The 21,744-nt window shown below is 67.0% G+C and overlaps 2 protein-coding genes across 4 annotated transcripts in view; one reads left to right on the top strand and one right to left on the bottom strand.

Moving 5' to 3' along the window:
* Positions 1 to 985: 985 nt before the first annotated feature.
* The window catches only part of LSP1 (lymphocyte specific protein 1), a 34,826-nt gene continuing 14,067 nt past the window's right edge, over positions 986 to 21,744 (bottom strand). For 2 of the 3 annotated variants that reach the window (XM_031448416.2, XM_064491978.1), the window contains exons 2-11: positions 11,076 to 11,213; positions 9,909 to 10,073; positions 7,945 to 8,140; positions 7,488 to 7,577; positions 7,233 to 7,276; positions 7,044 to 7,125; positions 6,155 to 6,289; positions 5,752 to 5,829; positions 5,534 to 5,636; positions 986 to 1,397 (exon numbers count right to left, since the gene is read on the bottom strand). In XM_031448416.2, coding sequence (XP_031304276.1) covers positions 5,547 to 5,636; positions 5,752 to 5,829; positions 6,155 to 6,289; positions 7,044 to 7,125; positions 7,233 to 7,276; positions 7,488 to 7,577; positions 7,945 to 8,140; positions 9,909 to 10,073; positions 11,076 to 11,213 — 1,018 coding nt within the window. In that variant the 3' untranslated portion in view covers positions 986 to 1,397; positions 5,534 to 5,546. The remainder of the gene's footprint in view (positions 1,398 to 5,533; positions 5,637 to 5,751; positions 5,830 to 6,154; positions 6,290 to 7,043; positions 7,126 to 7,232; positions 7,277 to 7,487; positions 7,578 to 7,944; positions 8,141 to 9,908; positions 10,074 to 11,075; positions 11,214 to 21,744) is intronic. The other variant, XM_064491977.1, reaches the window with a different exon arrangement.
* On the top strand, positions 2,513 to 3,887 carry PRR33 (proline rich 33). The gene has a single exon (XM_064491976.1). It carries the CDS (start codon positions 2,513 to 2,515, stop codon positions 3,872 to 3,874), a length of 1,362 nt encoding a protein of 453 aa, XP_064348046.1. The 3' UTR covers positions 3,875 to 3,887.

The following is a 21,744-nucleotide window of genomic DNA, read 5'->3' as shown; positions in this document are numbered from 1 at the left end:
AGAAGGGGGCTGGGCTCGGGTGGATGGCCACACCCTGTCTCCCACTTCACACAGTTGTTCATTCACTCACCCACGCATTCATTTTCATACCTACATCCTCACATTCACTGTTTCCCTCCCTCCTCCCCTCCACTCATCCATCCACCATCCATCCATCTACGTGCCCATCCATCCATCCGTCTGTCCATCCATCATCCATACACCCATCCACCATCCACCCATCCATCATCCACCCATCCGTCATCCATCATCCGTCCATCCATCCATCATCCATCCATCCACTCACAGATCCACGCACACATCAGCCGTCCACCCACTGTCCTGCACAGCGTGCACTTACCTGACTGCCTCTCCATCTCTTCTCCCATCTGCTCTCTACACAACTGTTTTTTCCACCCATCTGCCTCCCAAATCTTCTGTAGATCCACCCATCCACCCACCCACCTATTCTTTATCAACCATCCATCACCCAATGATTCATCACCTGTCTTCCTATTTACACACCAGTCCATCCACCTACTAGTCCTGCCCTCCCTCCATTCTTCCATCATCCATCATCCATCATCCATCATCCGCTCAGCTGTCCATCCACCAAATCTTCACTGAGCACTTCCTGGGTGCTAGGTTGGGGGATGACCTCAAGGTTGGTGTCATCCTCAGAGGGTGTACAGTCTAGGGGCACAGTCCAGAAGTGCACACTGTTGCAGCTGCTGGAAAGTTTCGAGCGGGCCAGTCAAGGAAGCAGGTATCACAGACGTCCTGGAGGAGGAGGACGGGACCCTGAGCACCTTGTGCACCCTGACTTTGGCCGCCACACACTTCAGACCCCAGAGTCTAACCCAGCAGAAGGCCGCAGGACAGGACAGAGTGTCCAAACCTGAAGGCTGGAGGCCTGGGTCCCACCCTTGTGCCAGAGGGTAGCCTTTCCAACCAGCCAGCCCTGCTTCCTGTCAGTCCCATTAGTGAGAACCAGAGAGCCATTGCATGGGGACACATGGGGAGGTTTACTGCACATAGTGGAGGGGCAGCAAGCCGGGGGCAGGAGTGGGAGCAGGGCTGTGCCGGTGTTGGTGGCTCCTGACCTAGAGGGCCTGGCACGTGGCCTCTCTCTGCGACAGCTGTGCCTGCTTTGGGAGCTCATGGCTTCTTGGGGGGGTGGTCCCTGAGCCAACAACCCAACTGTGAGGGGCAGAGCCCGGGGTCAGAGGGAGAGGTTGGAGGGTCCAGGAGCAAGAGGCTGCAGAGGCAGCGGGTGCTGGAGGCCGAGGGTGGGTGGGGCCGGCAGTGAGAAGCGGCTTCTTTGGCCGAGCTGGTGGCGGGTCGGGCCGGCCTCTCTCCAGGGCACGTGGGTCGGGAACCAGGAGGTGCCACCAGCCCATGCCGCAGTCTCGGGAAAGCTGAAACACAGGCACGGGGGCCGTTAGGCCAGTCCGAAGAAGGCCGCAGCCCTGCCATCCAACCCCGCAGCCCACCCCTGCAGCCCCTCCCTCGTGGCTGCCTGGCCGGCCCATGCCACCGCTCCAGCCGCCGAAACCCCGTGCCCACCTCCAGCCTGGAAACCTGCTCCCGATGCCGTGCTCCGGTGCCCTGGGCCCTGCTCAGGACTTGGGGAGGAGGGACGCAGCCCCCCGCCTGTTTGCCTGCTGGCCTGGCCCCTCCCTGAGGCTAGACCTGGGCTTCCCGCTGTTCCTGGGGCCCCAGCCCCCCAAGCAGTGGGCTGCAGCGGAGAGTGAGCCCGAGCAGGCCCCTGGGCCCTCCCCAGGCAGATCTGCTCCGGCTGGCAGAGCCGGCCCCTCGGCAGCAGCCCCCTGGCCTCCCTCCTCTCTCGGCCTGGCGGCCCTGGCTTGGCCCAGCCGCCATTTGTCAACGTCCTTGCAAGCACGTGGAGCCCAGAAGCCAGGGCGGGTGGCTTGGCCAGGACCACCCCAGCCAGGATGTCTGTGGGAACATCCCGTTTAGCGCAGCTCAGCAGAGACCGCTCCCACCTCCCGGCCAGTCTACCTCCGGTGACGCAGCCTCTGCTTTCCGGAGCCTCTGGCCGCCACCTCGCCGCTGGCTTGCAGCGGACGCGCCTGTGGTCAGGCCGGCGACGGCAAGGCGGCCCTCACGTTTGCGGGCAGGCGCCCTTCCTGCCCTCGCGGGCGGCCGGCCCAGCACGTGCCTCCCACTTGGAGCTCGCCCGTGGGTCTCCGGCCCAGGCTGTGCACACGGGCCGTGGCACCTGGAACCGGGTACCAGCCCTCATTTGGCACCCAGAGGGCACCTCGGGCCCCTGTGGGTTCTATCCTAAAGCGGAGTGATGGCAGAGCTGCCTCAGAGAGTTGCCAAGGCGAGGGTTTGTACCTGGAGCATGTCGGGCAGGGGCCAGATGCTCAGGGAACAGAGCTTCCGGGGGTCAGACTGTGGCCCCTGCAAGCCTCGGTCCTCCCGCACAACCAGGGGGCTGCGTGCCCTCGGTGGGGACAGGAGCTGGGTGAGGAGGTCTGTGCTCACGGCCGCCCCCCCCGCCAGGATGCTCATCTCGGCCGCCTCCATGGCCCCTGAGACGGCTGGGCCATGCCCTCAGGGGCCCCCGGGACCCCCGCCACCCCTGCTGCCCAAGCCAGGGAAGGACAACCTGCGGCTGCAGAAGCTCCTGAGGAAGGCAGCCCGGAAGAAGATGGGCGGGGACAGGCCCCCTCCCCAACCTGGGGCTTTCCGCACCTCCCTGTCTCCCGTCAGCGAGGCCAGCCACGACCAGGAGGCCCCAGGCCCCCGCCCCGCCGAGGTCCCGCGAGCGATGGCCCCCCTGCCCCGCTCGCCCCACACCCCCGTCATCCACCACGTGGCGTCGCCCCCACAGAGGTCCACGTTCTCCTTCAGCCTCACCCAGCGCAGAAGCCTGGCTTCTCACTTCAAGGCCACGGGGCCCCAGCTCACTGCCCCAGTCCCAGAGCCTGCCGGGTCCCCCAGCGGCTACGCCCAGGTCTCGGCCCCCACAGCGAGGGGCACGCATATCAGCCAGGTGCACATCCGGCTATCTCCGTCCCCGCAGGCCGGGACCCCGGAACCCCCCCGGACAGCCCTGGATGGGGGGCCGGGTGTCCAGGACCGACACCCAGCCCCGTGCCCTCCGGGGTCTCAGCCCTTGATCCCAGTGGCCCACATCCGCCCGCTGCCCACCGGGGCCCAGGCTGCCAGTCCCCGGCCTGAGGTGCCCCCTGTGCCCAGGCCACCCCCTGGCTTCCAGGCCTTGCTGCCCAGAGAGTCCAGCCTCCGGGCGGTGGTCCCTATTGCCCCCACCTACCACTCGCCGGGACCCTCACCTTACAGGCCCGCCTCTGTGGCCCCCGAGGCCCTACGCCTGGAGAAGGCCCCCACTGCTGGCCCTGCCGCTGAAGCCCAGCAGGTCTCCAGCCCCCGTGGGGCCTCGCCCACTGCCCCACCATCAGGCCCCCACCTATGCCCTCTCCCCAAAGTCGCGCCCAAACCCCAGCTCAGCGGCTGGACCCGCCTCAAGAAGCAGCTGCTGGAAGAGGAGGAGGATCCCCCCTCCCCGGGGCCTGAGCAGTGCCCAGGGCACACAGGGCAGGGGGTGACAGCCCCTGCTGGCCCGGCCGCCCGGCCCCCCGCCTCCCGGGCCTCCAGGATGTGGGACGCAGTGCTGCACCGCATGTCGGTGGCTGAGTCCCATGGTGGCCAGGCTGGGCCCGGGGTTGGGGCACGCACCCTGACTGGCCTCAGCCGCCTGCCCTTCCTTTATCGGCCTCGCTTTAACGCCCGGAAGCTGCGGGAGGCAGCCGCCCGGCCCCCTCCTGTGATCCATCCCATCCTGGACCTGAGCCCCCAGCCCAGGAACTTCAACCGGACGGCAGCCGGCTGGAGGCTCCAGTGAACGGCCAGGAAGACCCCAGCCCAGGACCGTGGGGCGGACAGAAGGGGAACTGAGGGTCCAGCTGGGCCACTGAAGAGGGCGTGAGGGCCAGACAGATGCTGAGGGGAGCACGGGGGTGGCTGAGCAGTCAGGAGGACCAGGTCAGGTGGACGGGAGCACGAAGGACTGTGGTGGGAGGTGGGACATGGCTGGGAGCAGATGGGGTTAAGTAGGTGGTGGGTGAGGAGGGGCAGAGAGGAGTCTGCGTCGGGGTAGAGTGTGGGGCCCTACGGGGTGAAACTTTTGGGGGACAGAAAGTACATGAGTCTGCTCTGAGGGAGGGACTGTGTGACTGCCCTCGCAGGGCAGGGCCAGCCTGAGTCTGCACAGGGCTTGGGGCAGGGGTTGCACGAGGCGGTCTCCCGGTCACTCGGCTCTGGCCTGTGCACTGCACAGGAGGGCCTGCCCGGGGCCAGGGAAGTGGCAGACGGGGAGCAGGGCTGGCTGAGCCCCGGATGCGCTGGGTGAGGGGCCTTGATGCTTGACAGTACGGAGAGGACGCTGGGGCCCGGCGCTGCAGCCCCTCCCTTCTGTCGTGAAAGACTAGGGGTATGACTGTGCTGCTGGGCAGAGCGGTGTGGTCGGGGGGACTCAGTAGTGGGGCACCATCAGCTGGGTCAGCGGTGTGACTGCCGTGTGTCCCGAGGACAGAGCCTTGACAGGAGAGCCAGGCCCAGGCCTGGGTGGGAGCTGGCCCCACAACCCTGCCCCTTTCGCTGCCCACTTCTGCTCCCCCACCTGGGGGCAGAGCTTGAGGGGGTCTCATTGCTGGGAGAGGGAGAGACAGGGTCTCAGCTTCAGCCAGGAACAGGCTTCGACATTGGGTGAGGAGGGGCTGGGGCCCAGAGGGGGCGGTGAAGGGGGCCCCAAGCCTCAGGCAGTCTGTGCTCAGCTGGGGTCTGCCTCAGGACAAGGGTTGAGGCTCCGACCATGGGGCAGACTGCAGTGGGAGAGGGGACAGTTACCAGAGGAAACTCCGGCCCCGTCCCCAGAAGCAGGACTTGGGAACGGAGGAAGCAGTCGGTGGGGGGCCAGCTGCCCCACCCCAGGACACAATGGGTGCTGTATGAGGGCCCTGGGAGCCAGGCCACTAATAAAAGTGTGTGTAACCATGGCAACGGGTCACCTCGCTGACTCTTCACCAGGTGACGGGGTGGGCGGTAGAAATGGGGGGAGCCACTGCCTGCTGGGACAGGAGGGTGAGAACGAAGCTCTGACCCCTGTCAGACCCTCAGCCCACCGCCGAGTAGAGGCCTGAGCTCTTGGGTCCTTGCGCCAGCCCCTGCCTCCAAGGCTCACCCTGCAGGGGTCAGGACAACTCTCCTGCCTGAGGACTCCAGGTGGGACACGGTGGCCTCCTCCCAAAAGGGAGGTTTGAGTTTCCCCGTGGGGAACAGACACGGGGCTAGAACCGGGGACGGAGCGTGAGGTGGGGGTGGGAGGAGGAGCGCAAGTCGGCAGGGTTGGGGGACCCTGGAGGAGGGCTCTGGCCAGCTCGGAAGCAGGGCGTTCAGGCCCCTCGGGCCGCCTTGCAGCCGACCTCCCTGCCCGCACGCGCCCACTGCGGCAGACGGCACCTCCCCACCCCGCAGCGCCCTCTGGCCGCTGCCCTGGACTCACCCAGCGGGGCGGCCTAGGGCGCCGGGCCTTCGTCCACAAGCACTTTCTCGTACTTCCCGTGTCCAGTGGCCACAAACTTGTATCTCTTTCCAGACGGGGTGCTCTGTGTGGGGAGGAAGCCGAGAGGAGAGGTGAGAGTAGCAGGAGGGGTGCCCTCCCGGGGCCCTGGAGATAGGTGCGCCCCTCCCCCTCCCCGGCATCGCCCGGCTGGGCTCTACCTTAACTGTTGATGAGGTCTTGGAGCTTCCCTTCTGCTCCCAGAGGCTCTTCTTGCTCATGTCTCCAGCAACAATATCCTGGGGGCAGAGGGAAGGGCGTGTCACAGGGCAGAGCCCCAGCTGGGGCTTGAGGTCTTGGGCCCTTCTCCTGCCTGGCCTCACAGGGCCCAGGGCCTGACCACCTGCCTCCTCGGGGGAGAGCCCCGTAGGGGAGGCAGGAGAGGGAAGGGGGGCACCGTCCACCTTCGCGTAGCCTCACACCCTTCCCTGTACAGCCCTCCCCGGGGGCCAGCCGCGGCCCCGTCCCCACCTGCCCCAGCGCTCTGTCTGCCCACACTTCAGCCTGGACACTCACACTCGCCTTCCCACGGGAGCCCAGCCTTGCCCCAGGATGGAGTCCTACCTTGCAGGAGGGGGACTTGGCAGCGGACTGAGCCTGCACCTCTCCCGTCTCCCACCGACTCTTGGTGCTTGCCACGGCCATGCTGGGAAGCTCGATGGAGGGCTGGCGGGCTAGCTTGGGGACCCGGCCGGCAGTCTGCAGAGGAGACAGGGCCCAGGACTGCTTTACTGGACAGCCACGTGGAACACATCAGAGAGACCTGGCTGAGACACTTTGGCCCAGAGACAACCCTCTGTATTGTTCTAGTTCCCCAGGAGGGCTTTTCCGACGTAGGGCTAGAGCAGGGCGCTCTGAGAACCTGCGCCTCCACCATGCGGTGCACCTGTGAGACATCCCCTTGCTCTGCAGAGCACAGGTGACGCGGTGGGATGTGAGAAAAGTGTGGCGCTGTCCTCGTGCCGCTCACGGTGTAGGGCTGGAGGAGCGGGGGCTGGGTGGAGGGAGGAGTATTGGCTGGATGAAGAGACATTGGTTAGATGGAGGAATGTGAGTCAGATGGAGGGTCATTATTCAAATGAATGGGTGTTGGTTGGATGAAGAAACATTGGTTGAATGGAAGGGTCTATTCTGATGGAAGATTACTGGCTAGACGGAGAGTCACTGGTTGCATGAGTGGGCGTCGGCTGGGTGGAGGGACACTGGCTGGGTCGGGGTAGTGATTGGAAGGAAGAGTGTAGACTGAATGGACGAGTGTTAGTTGAATAAAAGGGTGTGAGGCCAGAAGGATGCAGGATCAATGGAGGGACAGTGGTTGGATGGATGGTGTTGGCTGGATAAATGGGTGTGGCTGGAGGGAAGAGCAGGTGGATGGACAGGAGCTGGTGGGACGGAGGACTGGGTGCATGAACGGAGGAGGGGCCCAGCAGAAGGCGAGGGGACCGGTACACACCTCGACGGCCTGGGTGTACTGCTCCAGCCGCTCGTCAATCTTGGAGATGGGCAGGGCTGGCTGGGACTTCTTCATGCTGTTACTGGAGGACAGGAGAAGGTCACGGCCCGTGCCTCCGCCCTGTGGGTCCCCTCTTCAGCCGTCCCTTGGAAAACCCCAAGCCCTAGCCTGGGAGGCAGACAGACTTACCTCTTCTCAATGGAGCGGTTCAGGGACTCGGTTCTGTCGATGAGCTGTGGAGGGCGGGCAGGGACTGAGCCTTGGGAGCCAGAGCAAGGCCCCCAGGCCAGCGCCCCCTCCTGCTCCCCACCCCTGCCAGGCCCACTGCCCAGTGAGTGCATTTCACAAGGCTCTGCTGAGAGCCGGCCACGCTGCCCGCCCTGGGCTGGGGCCGTCACTGGTCTCAAGTCTGGGAGAGAGAACAAAGTTTGGCAGTTAACCTACTTTGGTGCTGGGGCTCAGGGGAGGAGAGTCCGGTTCGGTCCCCTCCAAGACCAAGGGGCTGGGTGTCCTGGGCTGCTGACATCTCTGGTGCTAAAGATAGAACACCTGCGGTCACGAAAGCTGAACGGTCACCCCCTCGCCCCTCCCGCCCCACCTGGGGCCTGTTGGAGGAAACACGCTCCCCTCCCTGGGCCTCAGGTCCTATCCAGCCCTGACACGCTCTGGGATTCTCTGCAGCAGGGACTGGAGAGTCCCAGGAAGTGTTGCTCCGTCACACAGGGTCACCAACGCCCCCACCTGCGGAGAATGCAGGAGATACAGAGCCCCCAAGTGGGGTGCCGGCTCCCTCTGGGCCAGTCCCACGGGGCCCACGGGGCCCACAGAGCACGCATGCAGCCGACACGGACCCAGCCTGGGAGCCGGGATGTGCCCAGGCCCCGCGGGGAGCCACCAGCACCTGCTTGTCTTCCTCCTCAGTCTCCGCCAGCCCCGGGCTGCCCTGGACGGGCCCCTCAGGGCCTCTGGGCTCTGTGTCCTCTGGTCCCAGCCCCACCTGGGGCTCTGAGCTGGGGCTCAGACGCAGCTCCTCCAGACAGACCCCGCCTGGGCTCAGCTCATCATCGCCCTGGCTCCCGTGCACGTGCTGGTGGGGTCTGTAGGGGAAGAGGGAGGCAATCCGATTGACCAAGGGGGCATTTGATTGTTTGGTTTGAGCCCCTTTCTATTTCCAAGCCTCAGCTTCCCCATCTGTAAGATGGGGCAGTGAGACCAGTGGAGCACTGAGAATCCCGAGACCCCAGCGCCCTTGGGGAAGTGAGCCCAAGGGCCTCAGCGCCAACCTGGGGCCCCCGGCCCCGGCCCTGCCGGGCAGGCCTGTCTCAGCTGAGGGCCACCCACACAGCGAGGCCGGCCCAAGCCTCCCGGCTCTCGGGACAAGCCCCACCCATGACTTGTTTGTCAGTGTGGACCCTACTGGCCTAGGCTGGCTGGTCCCCAGCGCTGGGGCCGCCTGGGCCCCCTCTTCCTGACCTGCTCCCTGCTCTGTGCGTGGGTGGGTGGGCCTGAGGGTCCAGTGGGGGCGAGGTGGGGCCTGAGAGTGGTTTGGGGGTTGGTCAGCTAGAGGACAAGATGAGGGCAGGGGTTATGGCGGGGACCGCAGCCCCGAAGAGAGGGGCTGACCGTGCTGGCTCAGGGGGAGGAGAGGCCAGCCGCTGGCAGCCTGCGCGGCTCTGCATTTGAGCGAGACTGAACCTGGAGAAGAAGATGGGAAATTCTCGCATTTTCCATGATTTCAGGCCCCTTGGTGTACTTGCCAGCCAAGACCCAGACCCACCACCCAAGGTGGGCCGGGGTACGAGCCAGGAGCAGGCACACAGAGGTCCCATTCAGCTGCAGCAGGGTACTCGCGCTCGGCCAGGCAGGTGCTGGGGGCAGGGAGGAGGGCTGCTGGGGGCAGGGAGGAAGGCTGCTGAGAGCAGGAGGGTCCACAGAAGAGCTATAGTGCCCCCTGCTGTTGAGTGGCCAGCTAGGGACAAAGGAACAGGGCCCGCAGGGCTGCGGCCACCCCAACATCAGTAGGTGGGCCACCCTGCTGACCCCAGCCTCATCTCAGTAATGCAGAGTGTGCACTGGCTCCCCAAGGCAGACGGGGAAACTGAGGCCTGAAGGGTCGTGTGGGCGGAGGGCCAGGCTAGCACCAGGGCCCTGGCCAGGCAGCTGGCTCTGGGGCTTGGGAACCTGCCTGCAGGGTGGGAGGGGTGGTCTAGCAGAGAGGGGTCTTGGCTAGAGCTCGAGGCTGCTTGTGGGACGTGGAAGGGCTGGGAGGTGGCCCAGAAGGGAGAGACCCAGGTCTGGCGACACTCAAGACCACCATGGGGCCCCAAGCCTGGAGCTCCTGAGCGGAGCTGGGACCCTGACCACAGTGGGGGTCCTGGGGCACATCCTGTAGGGTGCTGAGAGCAGCTCGGACCCTCGAAGTGGGGTGGGGGTGAGGATCCGGGAGCAGCCCCCACCCCCAGGCCCCCACTCCCTGCCCGTCCTGCTTTGGAGCATCTGCACATCTGGAAAGCTGGTCCCCCCAGGCCGGCCTGAGGCCGCACATGTGGAAGTACCTGCTCCCCTCCGTGGGAATGGAGCTCGGCCGCCCCGAGGGAGGAAGGGCGGGCGGCGGGGCGCACAGCCTCCCTGACGTCAGCGGACTGCAGATGTGTGCTGACGGAGCAACACCCTGGCTGCCGCAGCTGGTCTGGATGGGGCCCGGAGGCCCTGGGGAGCCCAGGAGTGAGAGCCCGCCCCGCCCCGCCCCGCCGCCTTGCTCTCCGCCTCCCTCTCCCCCTACAGCCACGGGGACACCGGGGGCCTGCCGGGGGGGGGGGGCCTGGAGAGAGCGCCCCCAGCCTCCCCGCTTTGACCCCTACTTGCCTGTCCTCCTGCTCCTGTCCCCGCTCCGGACTCTCGCCCCGAGGGGGCTCTCCGCAGTCAGGGTTCTCCCTGGCCCCCCAGAGCTGCTGCCGCTGCTCTGGTTTCTGGGACCAGTCGCCGAAACCCTCATCTTCATCCAGTTCAGGGGCCTCCGAGGGCTTCAGGCTGAGGGCAGAAGAGCAGGCAGGGTCTCGGGCTGGCTGGCTCCAGGCTGGGGCCCCACTCCCACCCATGCCCGCTTGCTCAGAGCCGGGCTCCAAGTGTGGAAGGCCCTGTCTGCCGCAGAGGCAGCACCCCATGGCTGGGCTGAGGCTCCCCATTGTCAAAGCATCCCTGAGGGCAGAACAGGGTCTCCTGCACAGCCTGGAGCGACTTGAGGCCGAGACTGCCACCTTCATGAGTCCAGGGCTCCCCGAGGCCTGGGCTGTGCCTCCCCCATCGGCCCAGAGTCCCCACATATGAGTGACAGTCTCCCTCTGCTCTCCCAGGGGAGCCCTGGAGTGCTGCCCCAGGCTTCCTCCGCGAGCAGCAGGGTGAGCCCCTGTGCCCTGACCCACACCACAGGCCGTGGTCCTGGCCCCAGTGGTCCCTGCCTGCGGCCAAGGACCTGGCCCGAGAGGCCTTGACCTCTACAGCACCCCACTCCACCCAGAGTTGCTGACTCGGAGAAAATGGAACAAAACAGGGCCGGGAGGAAGGGGGGCATTATTGGAAAAACAGCCCAGCCCAGCCAGACACAGCGGCCTCCTGGGCCCCAGGAGGAAACACGCCGGCCCTCGGCCCGCCAAGTTGGACGTGGCCTCAGTGAGTCACTGGCAGCAAGGACTGGGGCAGGGGGCTCAGGGGCCAGGGCCATGCAGCTGTGGTCCGAGTCAGTCCAAGCAAGGGGGACCATGCAGGGTGACCAAAGCCTGAGTCAGGACCCCGGGAGGCTGGCTGGGAGGGGGCGGCTGCTTGCGTCTCCAGCCAGGTGTCTGGCTGACCCCACTGGCCCACGGGGCTGTGACGACCCTCATCCTCAGGACACCCCCACCCCTGCCCCTGCTCTGGGGCTGGGCCCCGCCCTCCTCTTCTCCTCTACTCTGGGGTCTCCAGCCCAGGGCCTAAGCCCCAGCGACCCCCTCTGCCCAGGGGTGAAGGACAGGCAAGCTGGGGGGTTCGGCTCACAGCTTCTCCTGCTCCAGCTGCTCCGGGGACTGGTCCCCTTCGTCCTCGTCCTGGGCCCGAAGCTGCCTGTCCCTCTCCCTGCGGCGCCGCTCCCGGGCGGCCTCCTCCTCATCTTCCACGCTCCACTGAGTGGTGAGCCTGTGGGGGACACGGAGAGAGTTCACAGGTGGGCCATCCAGGTGGGCCGCTGCCCTTTCTAGGCCTCAGTCTCCCCATCGTTAAAGAGAGGCCATGTGAGATGGTCATGAAGGCTCCCTGGGGCCAGTAGGGAGATCCTGGGGCTGTGTGGGTGTCTAGACACTCGTGTGCCTCCCGGTGATGGGGGCTCCGGGGTCCAGACAGGGCTGGAGAAGCCCAAGGAAGGGCAGACTCTCCGCCCTCTTCCAGCAGCCCAGCGCTGGGCCTGACCAGAGCTAAGAAACTGCTGAGTGTAGCTGTCACCCTGGGCAGGGCCCCAGAGGGCACAGGAGCAATGGCTTGGGGTGCAGAGGACAGGACAGCTGCTGTCACTTGACCTATGTGAGTTAAGTGGCTGCAGCCTTGGCCAGTCGGGCACTGGGGGCCTGGGCTGGGGTCAGGCCAGAGGCGGCCCAGCTGGGCAGCTACCCCTCTACTCCAACCACCCCGGCCGGGGTGCTCCATTCTGCTCCCCAAGAGCACAGAGCCTCAGGAGAGGGTGTCCGGACGAGAGGACCCAAGGAGGGGTTGCCCTCAGCCTTGGCCTCACCCCACAGTTCACCCAGCACCATCCCCCAGACCCTCTGTGAGGTCTCTCTGGGTTGTTCCATGGATGGGGAGCCCCATGGCTTCTCGGGGTTGGGTTAGGGTTAGGGCTACATCAGGTCGGTCCAAGATCAGGGGTCCAGGGCCTCGCCACTCCGGCCCTGGCCCAGCAGATACCAGGCTGCTGGGGTCCCGTGGGCACCTAGGGCCTCGCTGGCCAGCACGGCCTACCTCCCCCGGCTCCCCTGCGGCCTGAGAGGGGCCCTGGGTCTCTGCTTCTACAGGGCTGTCTTCCCCAAGCCGGGGTCTCAGCCTCCTCCTGCCAGTGTCCGCCGCCTGACCCCGCAGCCCGCTCCTTCAGGGCCTCTGTCCCCTGGCCAGGGTGGGCCGGCTCTGCGGTCTCGCAGTCAGTCCTGCCAGCACATGATCTAACCTCTCCTAGGTCTCCTCGGAGCCTCTCAGACAAAAGCCAGGCCCCTCCACAGCCCCGGCTCCAGGCCCGCTCCCCCTGCTGCCGCCACAGGGGACTCCAGCCACGCAAAGCAAGCTGCCTGCTCAGGCCCCTTCGACTCCCGCCCCCTGGGCCCCGGGGAGCCACTTAATCCCCCACACCTGGCGCCCGTCAGGTCACGTGGCAGGTGAGGCCCAGCCTCCTGCTCTGGGCCTGGGGCTGGGGGCCGGGGGGCCACGTCCTGTCTGGCGAGGAAGGGCCCGGGGATCTTGGGACTGCCGGGAACCTGGGGTCTAGGGCTCTTCCCGCCGTGAACACCAACAGCCCCTCCAGTGGAGGGTGGGAGCGGAGCAGGGGTGCAGGGGGAGCTCGGGCTGGGTCCTGGCTGCGGGGTGGACAGGAGGTACCACTAGAGCTCTCCTGGGGCAGCCCTGGGGGGGACTCCCTGGGGGGTTGAGTCCAGCACCATGTCCCCCTCACGCCTATGTCCAAGGTGTGGTCAAGCGTGGATGTGTCCGTGTGGGGCATGTGGGGCTTTTCGGCCAAGGTGTGGTGCTGGGTGTGTGTGGAGGGGCCCAGGTGGGGTGCCCGTGGGCCTGGGGCTCCTCCCCCGTGGGGCCGCTCAGGACGATCGCTCTAGCTCCTTAGACCCCTTCCCCAGGCTCCTGGGAATCTGTCATGGGCACAGCTGAGCACAGAGGCCACACTGTGTCTGGTCACCCTGCCTGCAGGGCCACGTGTCCTGGCCACCAAAGCCCCACGCACGCCTGACCTCAACTCCCGATCCAGGCCCACAAGCCGCAGCGGCCTCCCCTGCACACGCAGATGCTCACGTGGCAGGAACACACACCTTCCTCCGGAGCCCCATGCTCAGGCCCACGCGGGCACTTATACTCCACACCTGGTGCAAACACCCCACGCCACGCACACTGCTGCACACATACGTGCACATGGGTGTCCGCGTGCTTGGCAGACTCAGACCAGGGAAAGCGGGTGAGGGCAAGGCAGCAGGCCTGGGACCGGGCTCCGTCCGCGGCGCCCTGCACACTGTTCACTGCTCTGCCGTTGTCCAGACAACAGCGCTGGCCCCAGGCCAAGGCGTGCTTTCTGAGAACACTGTTCCTGAGGAGCTGGCCCCTTCGAGGGTCACTCCTGCTCCCCGCCGTCTGAAACCTCACAGGCGGGGGGCTGAGGGGCAGGTGGGGGGGGGGTGCAGGGTAGGGGTCTCCCCGAAGTCCCATGCAGAGAGGAGCCGGGCTGGCCCCCAGCCCCTGACCCAGTGGCCCAAGGACAAGGAGCCGCTCGGCCCCTTCCCTCCAGGCCTCCTCCCTTCCCGCCTGCCCCAGGATGTGAGTAATGCGGCTCCTCCTGGCCCCCTCCCATGACCTCACCCCCTCACTGTTCCACAGCTGGGTTTCGTTCTGGGAACTGAGAGGGGGTGGCTCTCCTGGGGTGGGGTGGGGGCCTCTGGCCTGGGAAAGGCGCCCCCGGCCAGCGGCCCAGACCCCTTGGCACGCTCGGCGGAGCTGTCAGGATGCTGGCGTCGGCCGGCCCGCCCGTGGCCCTGGCTCAGCCGGCGTGCAGCTGCGAGGGATTTGCTGTTCCTGCACAAATGCAATTATCTCTTTCCTGCGTCTGCTCTGGCTCCAGGCGCGCCCAGGGTTCAGCCCGAGGGGCTGCGGAGTGGGGCTCTGCCCCCAAGTGTCCCGCTCCCCCGCAGGGCCTCGCCCCACCAGGTGCGCCACACCACGCAGACCCCAACGGGCCGGCCTATGGCTCTCAGTTCTGAGGGGGAATCCCCAGGTTCCGGGGCTGCATCCACTGCCTCCCGGCCCCCAGCTCAACATGCCGGCCCCCTCCTCTCCTTCGTCCGCAGCGCCCGTCTCCCCCAAGGCTTGATGCTGCCAGTCCTGGGCCTGGTCGGGCCTCCCAGCTGTCCTAACCTCCTCCCCCACTCCGCCCCACACCGCGTGGCCGGCTCCGGGTCCCGTCTCGACTCTGCCCCCTGCAGGCAGTTCTTGGGCCGCCCCACCTGCCTCTGTACCTAACGCTTGGCTCAGAATCCAGGGAAGAGCCTGGGGGCTGAGCTGCGGGTCCCGGGCCCAGGGGAGGACAGCCAGGCCTCAGTGCCCTGGACATCACGGGTGAGAGCGGGCCAGGAGGCCTGGGGAGCTAGGCTGGTCACACAGCACACAGCAGGAGCAGGGCGCACCCATCTCCCCATGACCACTAAGGAAACCAGTCCCCTCGAGGACCCCACTTCCCGGGCTCTGGCACCTCAAGGGACCGCAGAGCCCATAAGCGCAGGGACAGAGTGTGGGGGACCTGAGCTCCGGAGAGGCCGCTAAGCCCGCTTCCCACACACCCCCAAGGCCCCCAAGGGCAGCAGTCGGCCCCATGGGGAGCTCAGCAGAGGCCAGCAGTAGCTGGGCAGCACCCACGCCCCATGACTCCAGGGGGGCCCCCAATGGTGTGCAAGGCCAGGGAGGGGTCTGCAGGGTGGAGGGGGGCAGGGTGTTGGCTGTCACTCACCCTCTCAGAGGCAGCTGGCAAAGCAGCTGTGAGGGGTGAGCCAGGAGCACAAAGATAGCCCCAGGCGAGCAGGTGGGTGGTGGGTGGGGTGGCAGGCGGCTGCCCCAGGCCGGGGGTGTGGGCTCAAGAGCGGCAGCTGCTGGGAACCTGGTCCCCCGCCCCGACTGCCCTGGCGCTGCTCCAGCTCCCCTCTCAGCCCGCCCCTCTCCTGGCCCGACCCCCTCCAGCCGCACCTTCCTGGGTGTGTCTGGGCCCTGCTGGGCGTCGGGGGAAACAGCCCAGTGGGCCAGGGAGATACTCCACTGGGCAAGCACCCCCCCACTGCCCAGGGGAGTCCCGAGGTGACCTTAAACTTGGGTCTGAAAGATGAGCCAGGGTCTATGGATTGGACCCCAGAGGCTGAGGGCTAGAGAAAAGTCAGGGTCAGTGGGTGGGGGAGACTCAGGGAGGCTGTGGCCAGGGAGGGGAGCTGTGTGGAGGTGCCCCAGTCGGGTCCTGTAGCAGGCAGCCCCAGGCGAGCTTACATCATTGCAGGTGCCACCACGTTAGCATTAGGGAAGGAAGACTAGCTGGGACGGGGAGGAGGCGGCAATGCTAGGAGTCAGGAGGGAGAAGGGACAGGCCAGGGAGGCTGCCATGGCCAAAGGGACAGGCCTCTAGAGCTCCCAGTGTCCAGCCCACTCCCGAGACAGGAGAGGTGGGAGCCTGGGAGGGGGTAGGCCTGGGGTACACTGAGCCTGGGCGTGCGGAGAGTAGGGTGCATGGGGATGTCAGCGGGACAATCAGGAGGGAGGGACTACAGGTGAGGGGGGCCCCGGCCCACCTGGGCATGGAGAACCCCTAAGGAAGCCCCGGGGACCAGGGGAGGGAAAGGCCCGGGGCAGTGAGTCCCTGGGGACCCCAGGCCCGAAGCCCCTTCCCATCCGCCCCCCTCAGTGGAGGCCCTGCCCTCCCGCAGGGCACCTCCAGGGCCTGCAGACTGCGGTCAGAGCTGAGGTCTGGCCTGCACCGTCAGCCACCGCTGGGGTCCTCGGGGGGCGCGGGGGTGCCAGTTCCTCCTGACCCTTCCTGTGGCTGTCACTCCCAGAAGGGGTACCACATGGGGCAGGACCCAGGGGCCTGGGGAGATTCGGGGCAGAGGCCAAGTTGGGGGTTACAGGGGCCACTGAAGGTTCCGAGCAGGGAGGCGGGTGGAGTGCAGGGTGATTGGAGGGGGGCCTGAGGTGGGAAGCCTGTGGTCACCCTGGAGAGCCAGGAATGTGGGTGGGCAGGAGAGCGGGCAGAGCCGCGTCCTGCTGGCTGTCAGTCACCCCGGGAGGAGGGAGGGCCCAAGCTGCGGGGAGGGGCAGACGCCTGGCCTGGGAAGCAGCCCAGCCCCTCCAGGGAAGGGAGAGGCCAGGACCCAGCAAGGCTGTGGCTCTGATCTCTCTGACCCTCCTTCCCAGACTAAGACCCCAGGCCCAGCCTCAAGCTCCCCAGCTGTACAGAGGGGTGCTGACCCACTTGGCAGGGTGAAAACTGAGACTCCCCCTAGGCAGGCTGGCGGTGCTGGCAGGCCTGCATCCCCAAGAAGGAGGCTGAAGTCCCACCGGGGGCAGGCCTGGCCCAACCCCACGCCACATCCCATTTGGCACCGTGGGCAGGCCACATCTGGGAGGCCTCCCTGGATGAGGGGGCCCCCCTGCAGAGCTGGCTCCCCCTACAACCACAGAGAGGATGGCAGCCCAGAGGGTGCAGGCTGGGGGTGCGGGCACGCTCCGAGGTGTGGGGACGGGTCTCTGAGGGGCCGGCCCAGGGCACCCAGCCCAGAGCTCGGGGAGTGGGGCACAGCCACAGCCTCCGGGACCCCAAGGCTGGCATGAGAGAGGCCAGCGCTGCCGTCTGCTCCATGGACCAGGGCTCCAAGGCCACAGCACCCTAGGGCGGCCCAAAGGAAGGGCTGAGGTGCCCTTCCCAATGCGGGACTCCAGCTGCCTCCCAGCCCCCAGGGAGGGGAGGGGGCTCTGTGACCTAGGCAGGTGGCTTCAGGGAGGAGGCCGGAGCAGCCTGTTTCGGGGCCTCTTCATCCACAGTGACACCGGCCAGTGCTGCCGCCTGCCCACCCCCACCACAGCCCAGGCAGGGTCTGCATCCCAGTGGGGTCCCTGCAGGGCCTCCCCACCCATCTGCCCACAGTGCAGCAGCATTGGGGGGCATCTTGTCTGGGGGGATCCCAGATGTCCCACCCAGAGCCCCCAAAGGCAAGCACCCCCTTCTGCGCGACTTTCCTGGCTGGCCCCAGGGGCGGGCAAGGGAGGGCGTCCTCTGCCTCAGCCCTCCAGCCACCAGCCGTCCCTCGGGGTCGAGTCCCCGCCCTCGCCTGCCTCAGTTGGGCTCCAGCTGCTGGCCCTGCCAGCACCAGAGCCCGCTCACCCCAGAAGGCCCCTCCGCCCACCTGGAGGTGCTCTCCGGCTCAGCACCCCGCTTTGTAGCTGTAAAGGGGCCTGGCAGAGGTGCTGCCGGCCCGAGGTCTCCCCCTGGGCGATGACAGCCATCCCATCCCTGCCCAGCCTCCCTCCCCAGGCCGGCTCCCCTGGGCGACACCCCAGCATTCGCCACCTGCTCCTTGGTCTCCCAGCAGCCCAGGTGGTGTTCCAGCTCCCCTCAGCCTGCCTGGGATGGCCTCCGTCCTCCCCAGTCCTCCACCTCTACAGCCCCCACCTCGCCCCCCCCCCGCCTCCTCACCCCGCCTCGTGCCCTCCCGCCTCTTCTCCTTGCCTTCACCAGCACTTCATTTTGTTGGGTGCTAGGGATCCAGAGATGGGTGAGACTTCCTCCCTGCCCTCAGGTCTGAGAGGCTGACCCCGCAGTGTGGCTCGAGGTCCTCTTCCAGGGGATAGAGGACCTTATTTCAAGCTTTGTTTTGGGGGGAAGTAGCCGGCAGGAAGTCCTCTAGGGTGAGGGACCCTCGTGCCTGCACCCAGCTGGAGGGGCAAGGGGACGTGGAAGGAGGACGTCCTCGGATCGGGGGTGGGCGCCTGGGAGACACTGTCAGGGGGATGGTGGCCAAGGGGAGGCGCAGATGGACGGGGCACGGCATACAGAACTGGCACCCTCCACAGCCCCTCCGTTCCCTCCATCCCTCTCTCATCCGGGTGTGAAGCCCGCCCCTCCTGGGGGACCCGCAGTCCCAGCACATCCCACACGGGCACACCCTCGTCTCTTGCCCCCCAGTCTCGGGGGAAAATGGTGTGGGAGGGGCCTCTGTTCCCATGGGTTCCGACTCCCACATCCTGCTCCAGACCCACCCAGTCCCAGACCTGCTCCAGCCCCCTCATCTGGAGCTCTGCCCGCCCCCCGCCCCGGATAAGCCACCCATGCCAGAGGAGCAACACACCCTGGACGCCAGATAAGCCCCTTTCCCTCTCCTGATAGCCGCTGCCCGCTGCGCACTGGGTCCCTGGGGCACCCTTCACCCCAGACCTTTGACGCGGTGGCTGCCTTCCGCCCGTGCAGCTCCTGGGGAGACCAGGCTCCCAGTGCTGGTCAGGGCGATCGCAGCTCAGGCCTGCCCATCACACCGCTGGCCCCAGAGGCATCCAGGCTGGTGGGGCGAACCCCCATCACCCACCCAAACAGCGCGATGGGAGGCTGTCCCTGCCGCCCAGGTGCCCATGCACCAGTGAACGTCCCCGGCTTAAGGGAGTCTGTGACCCTGAAACTTCCTCGTGGGGGCTTTGCCACCCTTACAGCTTGGCCCCACGGAGCCCCGAAACTTGGTCCTTGGAGACTCTGCCAAGACTGGAAAGTGGGCACTTGGGCCCCTGAGCCCCAGCACCTCAGGCTTCCCCTTGGTCCTTGAGGCTGGGTCCCCACAGTGGGGTCCAGCCTCGAGCCTGCTGTCCCTCTGCTCAGCCCATCACCTCCCTCCAGCTGGGCGCCCTACCTCTCGTGATGTGCTCCATGGTCAGCCGCCTCGCCTCGGCACCGGAGCTCTTCTACATCTCTGCCACCGTTTGCTCAGACCAGCCTGCCCGTCCAGGCTCTCGGTGGGTGAGAGGTCAAGGCCTCGGAGTTTGTCCTGCCTATTGGATCCTGGCGTGGCTGGCCGGCGCTGGCCCCGTGCTGGCCGTTCCTCCCTCTGCCCTGTGCACCACACACACGGGTCTTTCCTTTCTCCTCCGAGTCACTGACCACAGTGCTGCAGGGGCCTGGGCCAAGATCTACGGCAGCCCAGGAGACATCCCGGATGCCCCCGCACCATCCTTCGCAGCCATGAGTCGCCCTGCCTACCCCTACGCCTACGCGCTGCAGCGCCCTGGCCGGCCTCCCGGGGGACTGGACAAGGGGGCTGACCACACGGCACCCCACCAAGCGGCAGCCCCAGCCTCATCTCCTGGTCCGGCCCAGTCTCCTCCTGGCTCTGGGCGGCCCTCCAGGAGATCCAGTCGCTCCGAGCCCGGCTGGGACTGCCTGGCACAGTCCTCGGAGCGCTCACGAGGCCAGGCTTTGGCACGCTCCGGGACACGCGACTGGTGGCTGACACCAGCGGGAGCCTCTACTGCGCCCTCCCCCTCCTCCTGGCAGTGTCCCAGGTCACCTCCCACTCCCGAAGGCCCCACGCGCACACAGCTCTGCACGTGGTCGGGCCAAAGGGGGTCTCATCCCCAGTCGGTTCCAGGGTCTGCACATCCTTCAAACTTGGCCGCCCACCTGAGCGCGAGGCACAGCTTGGCATCCGACCGCCTGTCCGTCTGCTCCTGGCTCTGCCCTCCGGGAGAACCCTGGGCCCAGGTGCATGGAGCAGTGGGACCCTCTGCCTGACACCTCCTCACCATCTCTGTCACTGGAGCCCCAGACACCCCACCTGGCCCCTAGCCCCTTGGGACTAATCATCCTGGAGGCACAGGGGCTTTGTCACTGGACCAGCCATCTTTCAGTCTTCACTCTGCCACCCCTGGCTGTGTGTCCTCTCATTCTGTGGACCCCACCACCTGTCCCCTGGGGCGGTGGGCAAGACCCCAACCTCCCTGAGCTCAGCTTCCGTATCTACACAAACAGGGGCAGGGGGCCAGCCTCAGCGGGCCCGTGGGACTTGCTGCTCTCCGGGGAGCCCCAGCAGGTGGGACCAGCCCTGGTCCCCTGCCCCCAAGGTCCAGAGCAGCATCATTGAAAGGGGTGAAGTGACCCCTCCACAGCCAGCACATGGCTCCTCACTGACATCCCCCTGCCCCCCTCACCCCGTTGCCAAGGCGGAAACCAGGGCTCAGAGGAGGCACAGCTGGGGTTCCAAGCCCCTGGCCCCTGAGAGCGGGGCTGGAGGACCATCCAGGTGGGCCCAGATCAGTGCAGGGATGCCCCCTCGGCCCCCAGCCCCTGCATCCCTCCCCCCTCACCTGCCCCGGGTTTTCCTCTCCATCCCTTCCCTTTTCTCCCCTCCTTTCCTTCTCTTACCTGCCTGCCCTCTCCCACCTTCCCAGGAGAATCTGGACGAGCCAGAGGCAGCGCCGCCCCCACCTCCCGTGTGCAGCCCCACCCCGCCTGGCCCCGCAGGGTCTCCTTCCTCACCTGCAGCGCAGGGGTCCCGCCGCAGAGACGCCTGTTGCCCCTCTGGCATCCCCCTCTCCTTTGTTGCCCTCAGTTGGCCTCTCCCCGTCTTGACCACTGTTCCATCCCCATCCCCTCCCATCCCGTCCTGTCCCCACACATCCTCTTTCTGTCTTCACGGAGGTCCCTCTGCCCCTCGTCCTCTCCACTCAGTCTTCCCCTCTCCTTCCTCCCCTTACCGGGTAGGATGTACCTCTGGGGAGAGCACACAGCACCCCGGCCACAGCCTCACCCCCACAAGCCTCAGGACCTCCCTGTCCACAGTGGGCAGCTGCCGCCCCTTACGCCCCCAGCACCCTCAGCTTCTGGGGTGCGGAGGCCTGAGCCCACCCAGGGCCCAGGGCCAGGGCCCGTGCCTGCCCGGGGCCGCCCAGCTTCTCATCCCTGAGCCCCCACCTACAGTGGGTCTGCCCCAGGCCCCCAACCTGTGTTGAGCCGCTCTGAGCCCGATGAGGTGTTCCTAGGGGCCACAGCCCCTCCAGCCATCCCTCGGGGCCTAGGAGCCCTGGCACCCTGTCAAGGCCCCGGCGGGGATGGAGGCACCAGCCCCGCGGTGCCCAGTGCGCCCTGGCCGCTGCTCACTTGCCGCTCTGTCCTACTCGGGTTTGCGGGCTGGGTCTGGAGCCTGGCCTGAACCTCAGCGCTCTGGGCTCCGGCCCCGACGCCCTGCCCAGGGGCTGGGCCGCTTGGTCCCTGTACCCCTGCAGCTGGCTGACCCGGGCTCCCAGGGCAGCATCCACCCCGCACGGCAGACCACCCTTCTCCATGGCAGTACCACCCACCAGACGCCCGGCCCTGCCAGGGCAGGGGCCACCCCACCCCCAGATGCAGGGCCTTGGGTGGGCCTGAGGCAGCCACGCCCCTCGGACACTGTGGTTTGTGGGCCTGGCTTCCCCCAGCCCCCTTGGGCCAGCCCAACAGGCAGCCGGCCTCATCCCTTGCCCTGCTGGCCACACCAGGGTCCCTTGAGGCCTCCTGAGAGAGGCTGCCCAGGGTGGGAGAGCTGGGCACAGACCTCACCAACGTGTCCAAGGTGGACGTGTGCTGAGGCCAGCAGGCAGAGGGCTCCTCTGGCCTCCAGAGCTTCCCTGGGGGCCCCGGATACACTGTGCCAACTCGGCCCCCACCTCACAAAGCCCGGCCCCCTCAGACTGCATGACCCGGTAGGTGGCCCGGAGTCTGTGCACCTCGGAAAGCGGGCGGGCCCAGGGTCCCCTCGCTGCCCCTGACTGTCCTGAACACTGACCTGGCCCAAGGCAGGCCCAGGGAGAGCACGGACTCTCCCCGGTGGCAGGAGGGGACGGGGTAGTCATCGCAGCCGCCTGGGAACGGGCAGAGCTCAGCACGGAGGCATGCAGGGGAGGGGGCAGCCTGGGG

This window comes from Camelus dromedarius, chromosome 12 (genome assembly GCF_036321535.1).
Source record: "Camelus dromedarius isolate mCamDro1 chromosome 12, mCamDro1.pat, whole genome shotgun sequence".
Lineage (NCBI taxonomy): Eukaryota > Metazoa > Chordata > Mammalia > Artiodactyla > Camelidae > Camelus > Camelus dromedarius.
Note: the sequence above shows the minus strand (reverse complement) of the source record. Positions and strands in the feature narration are given on the sequence as shown.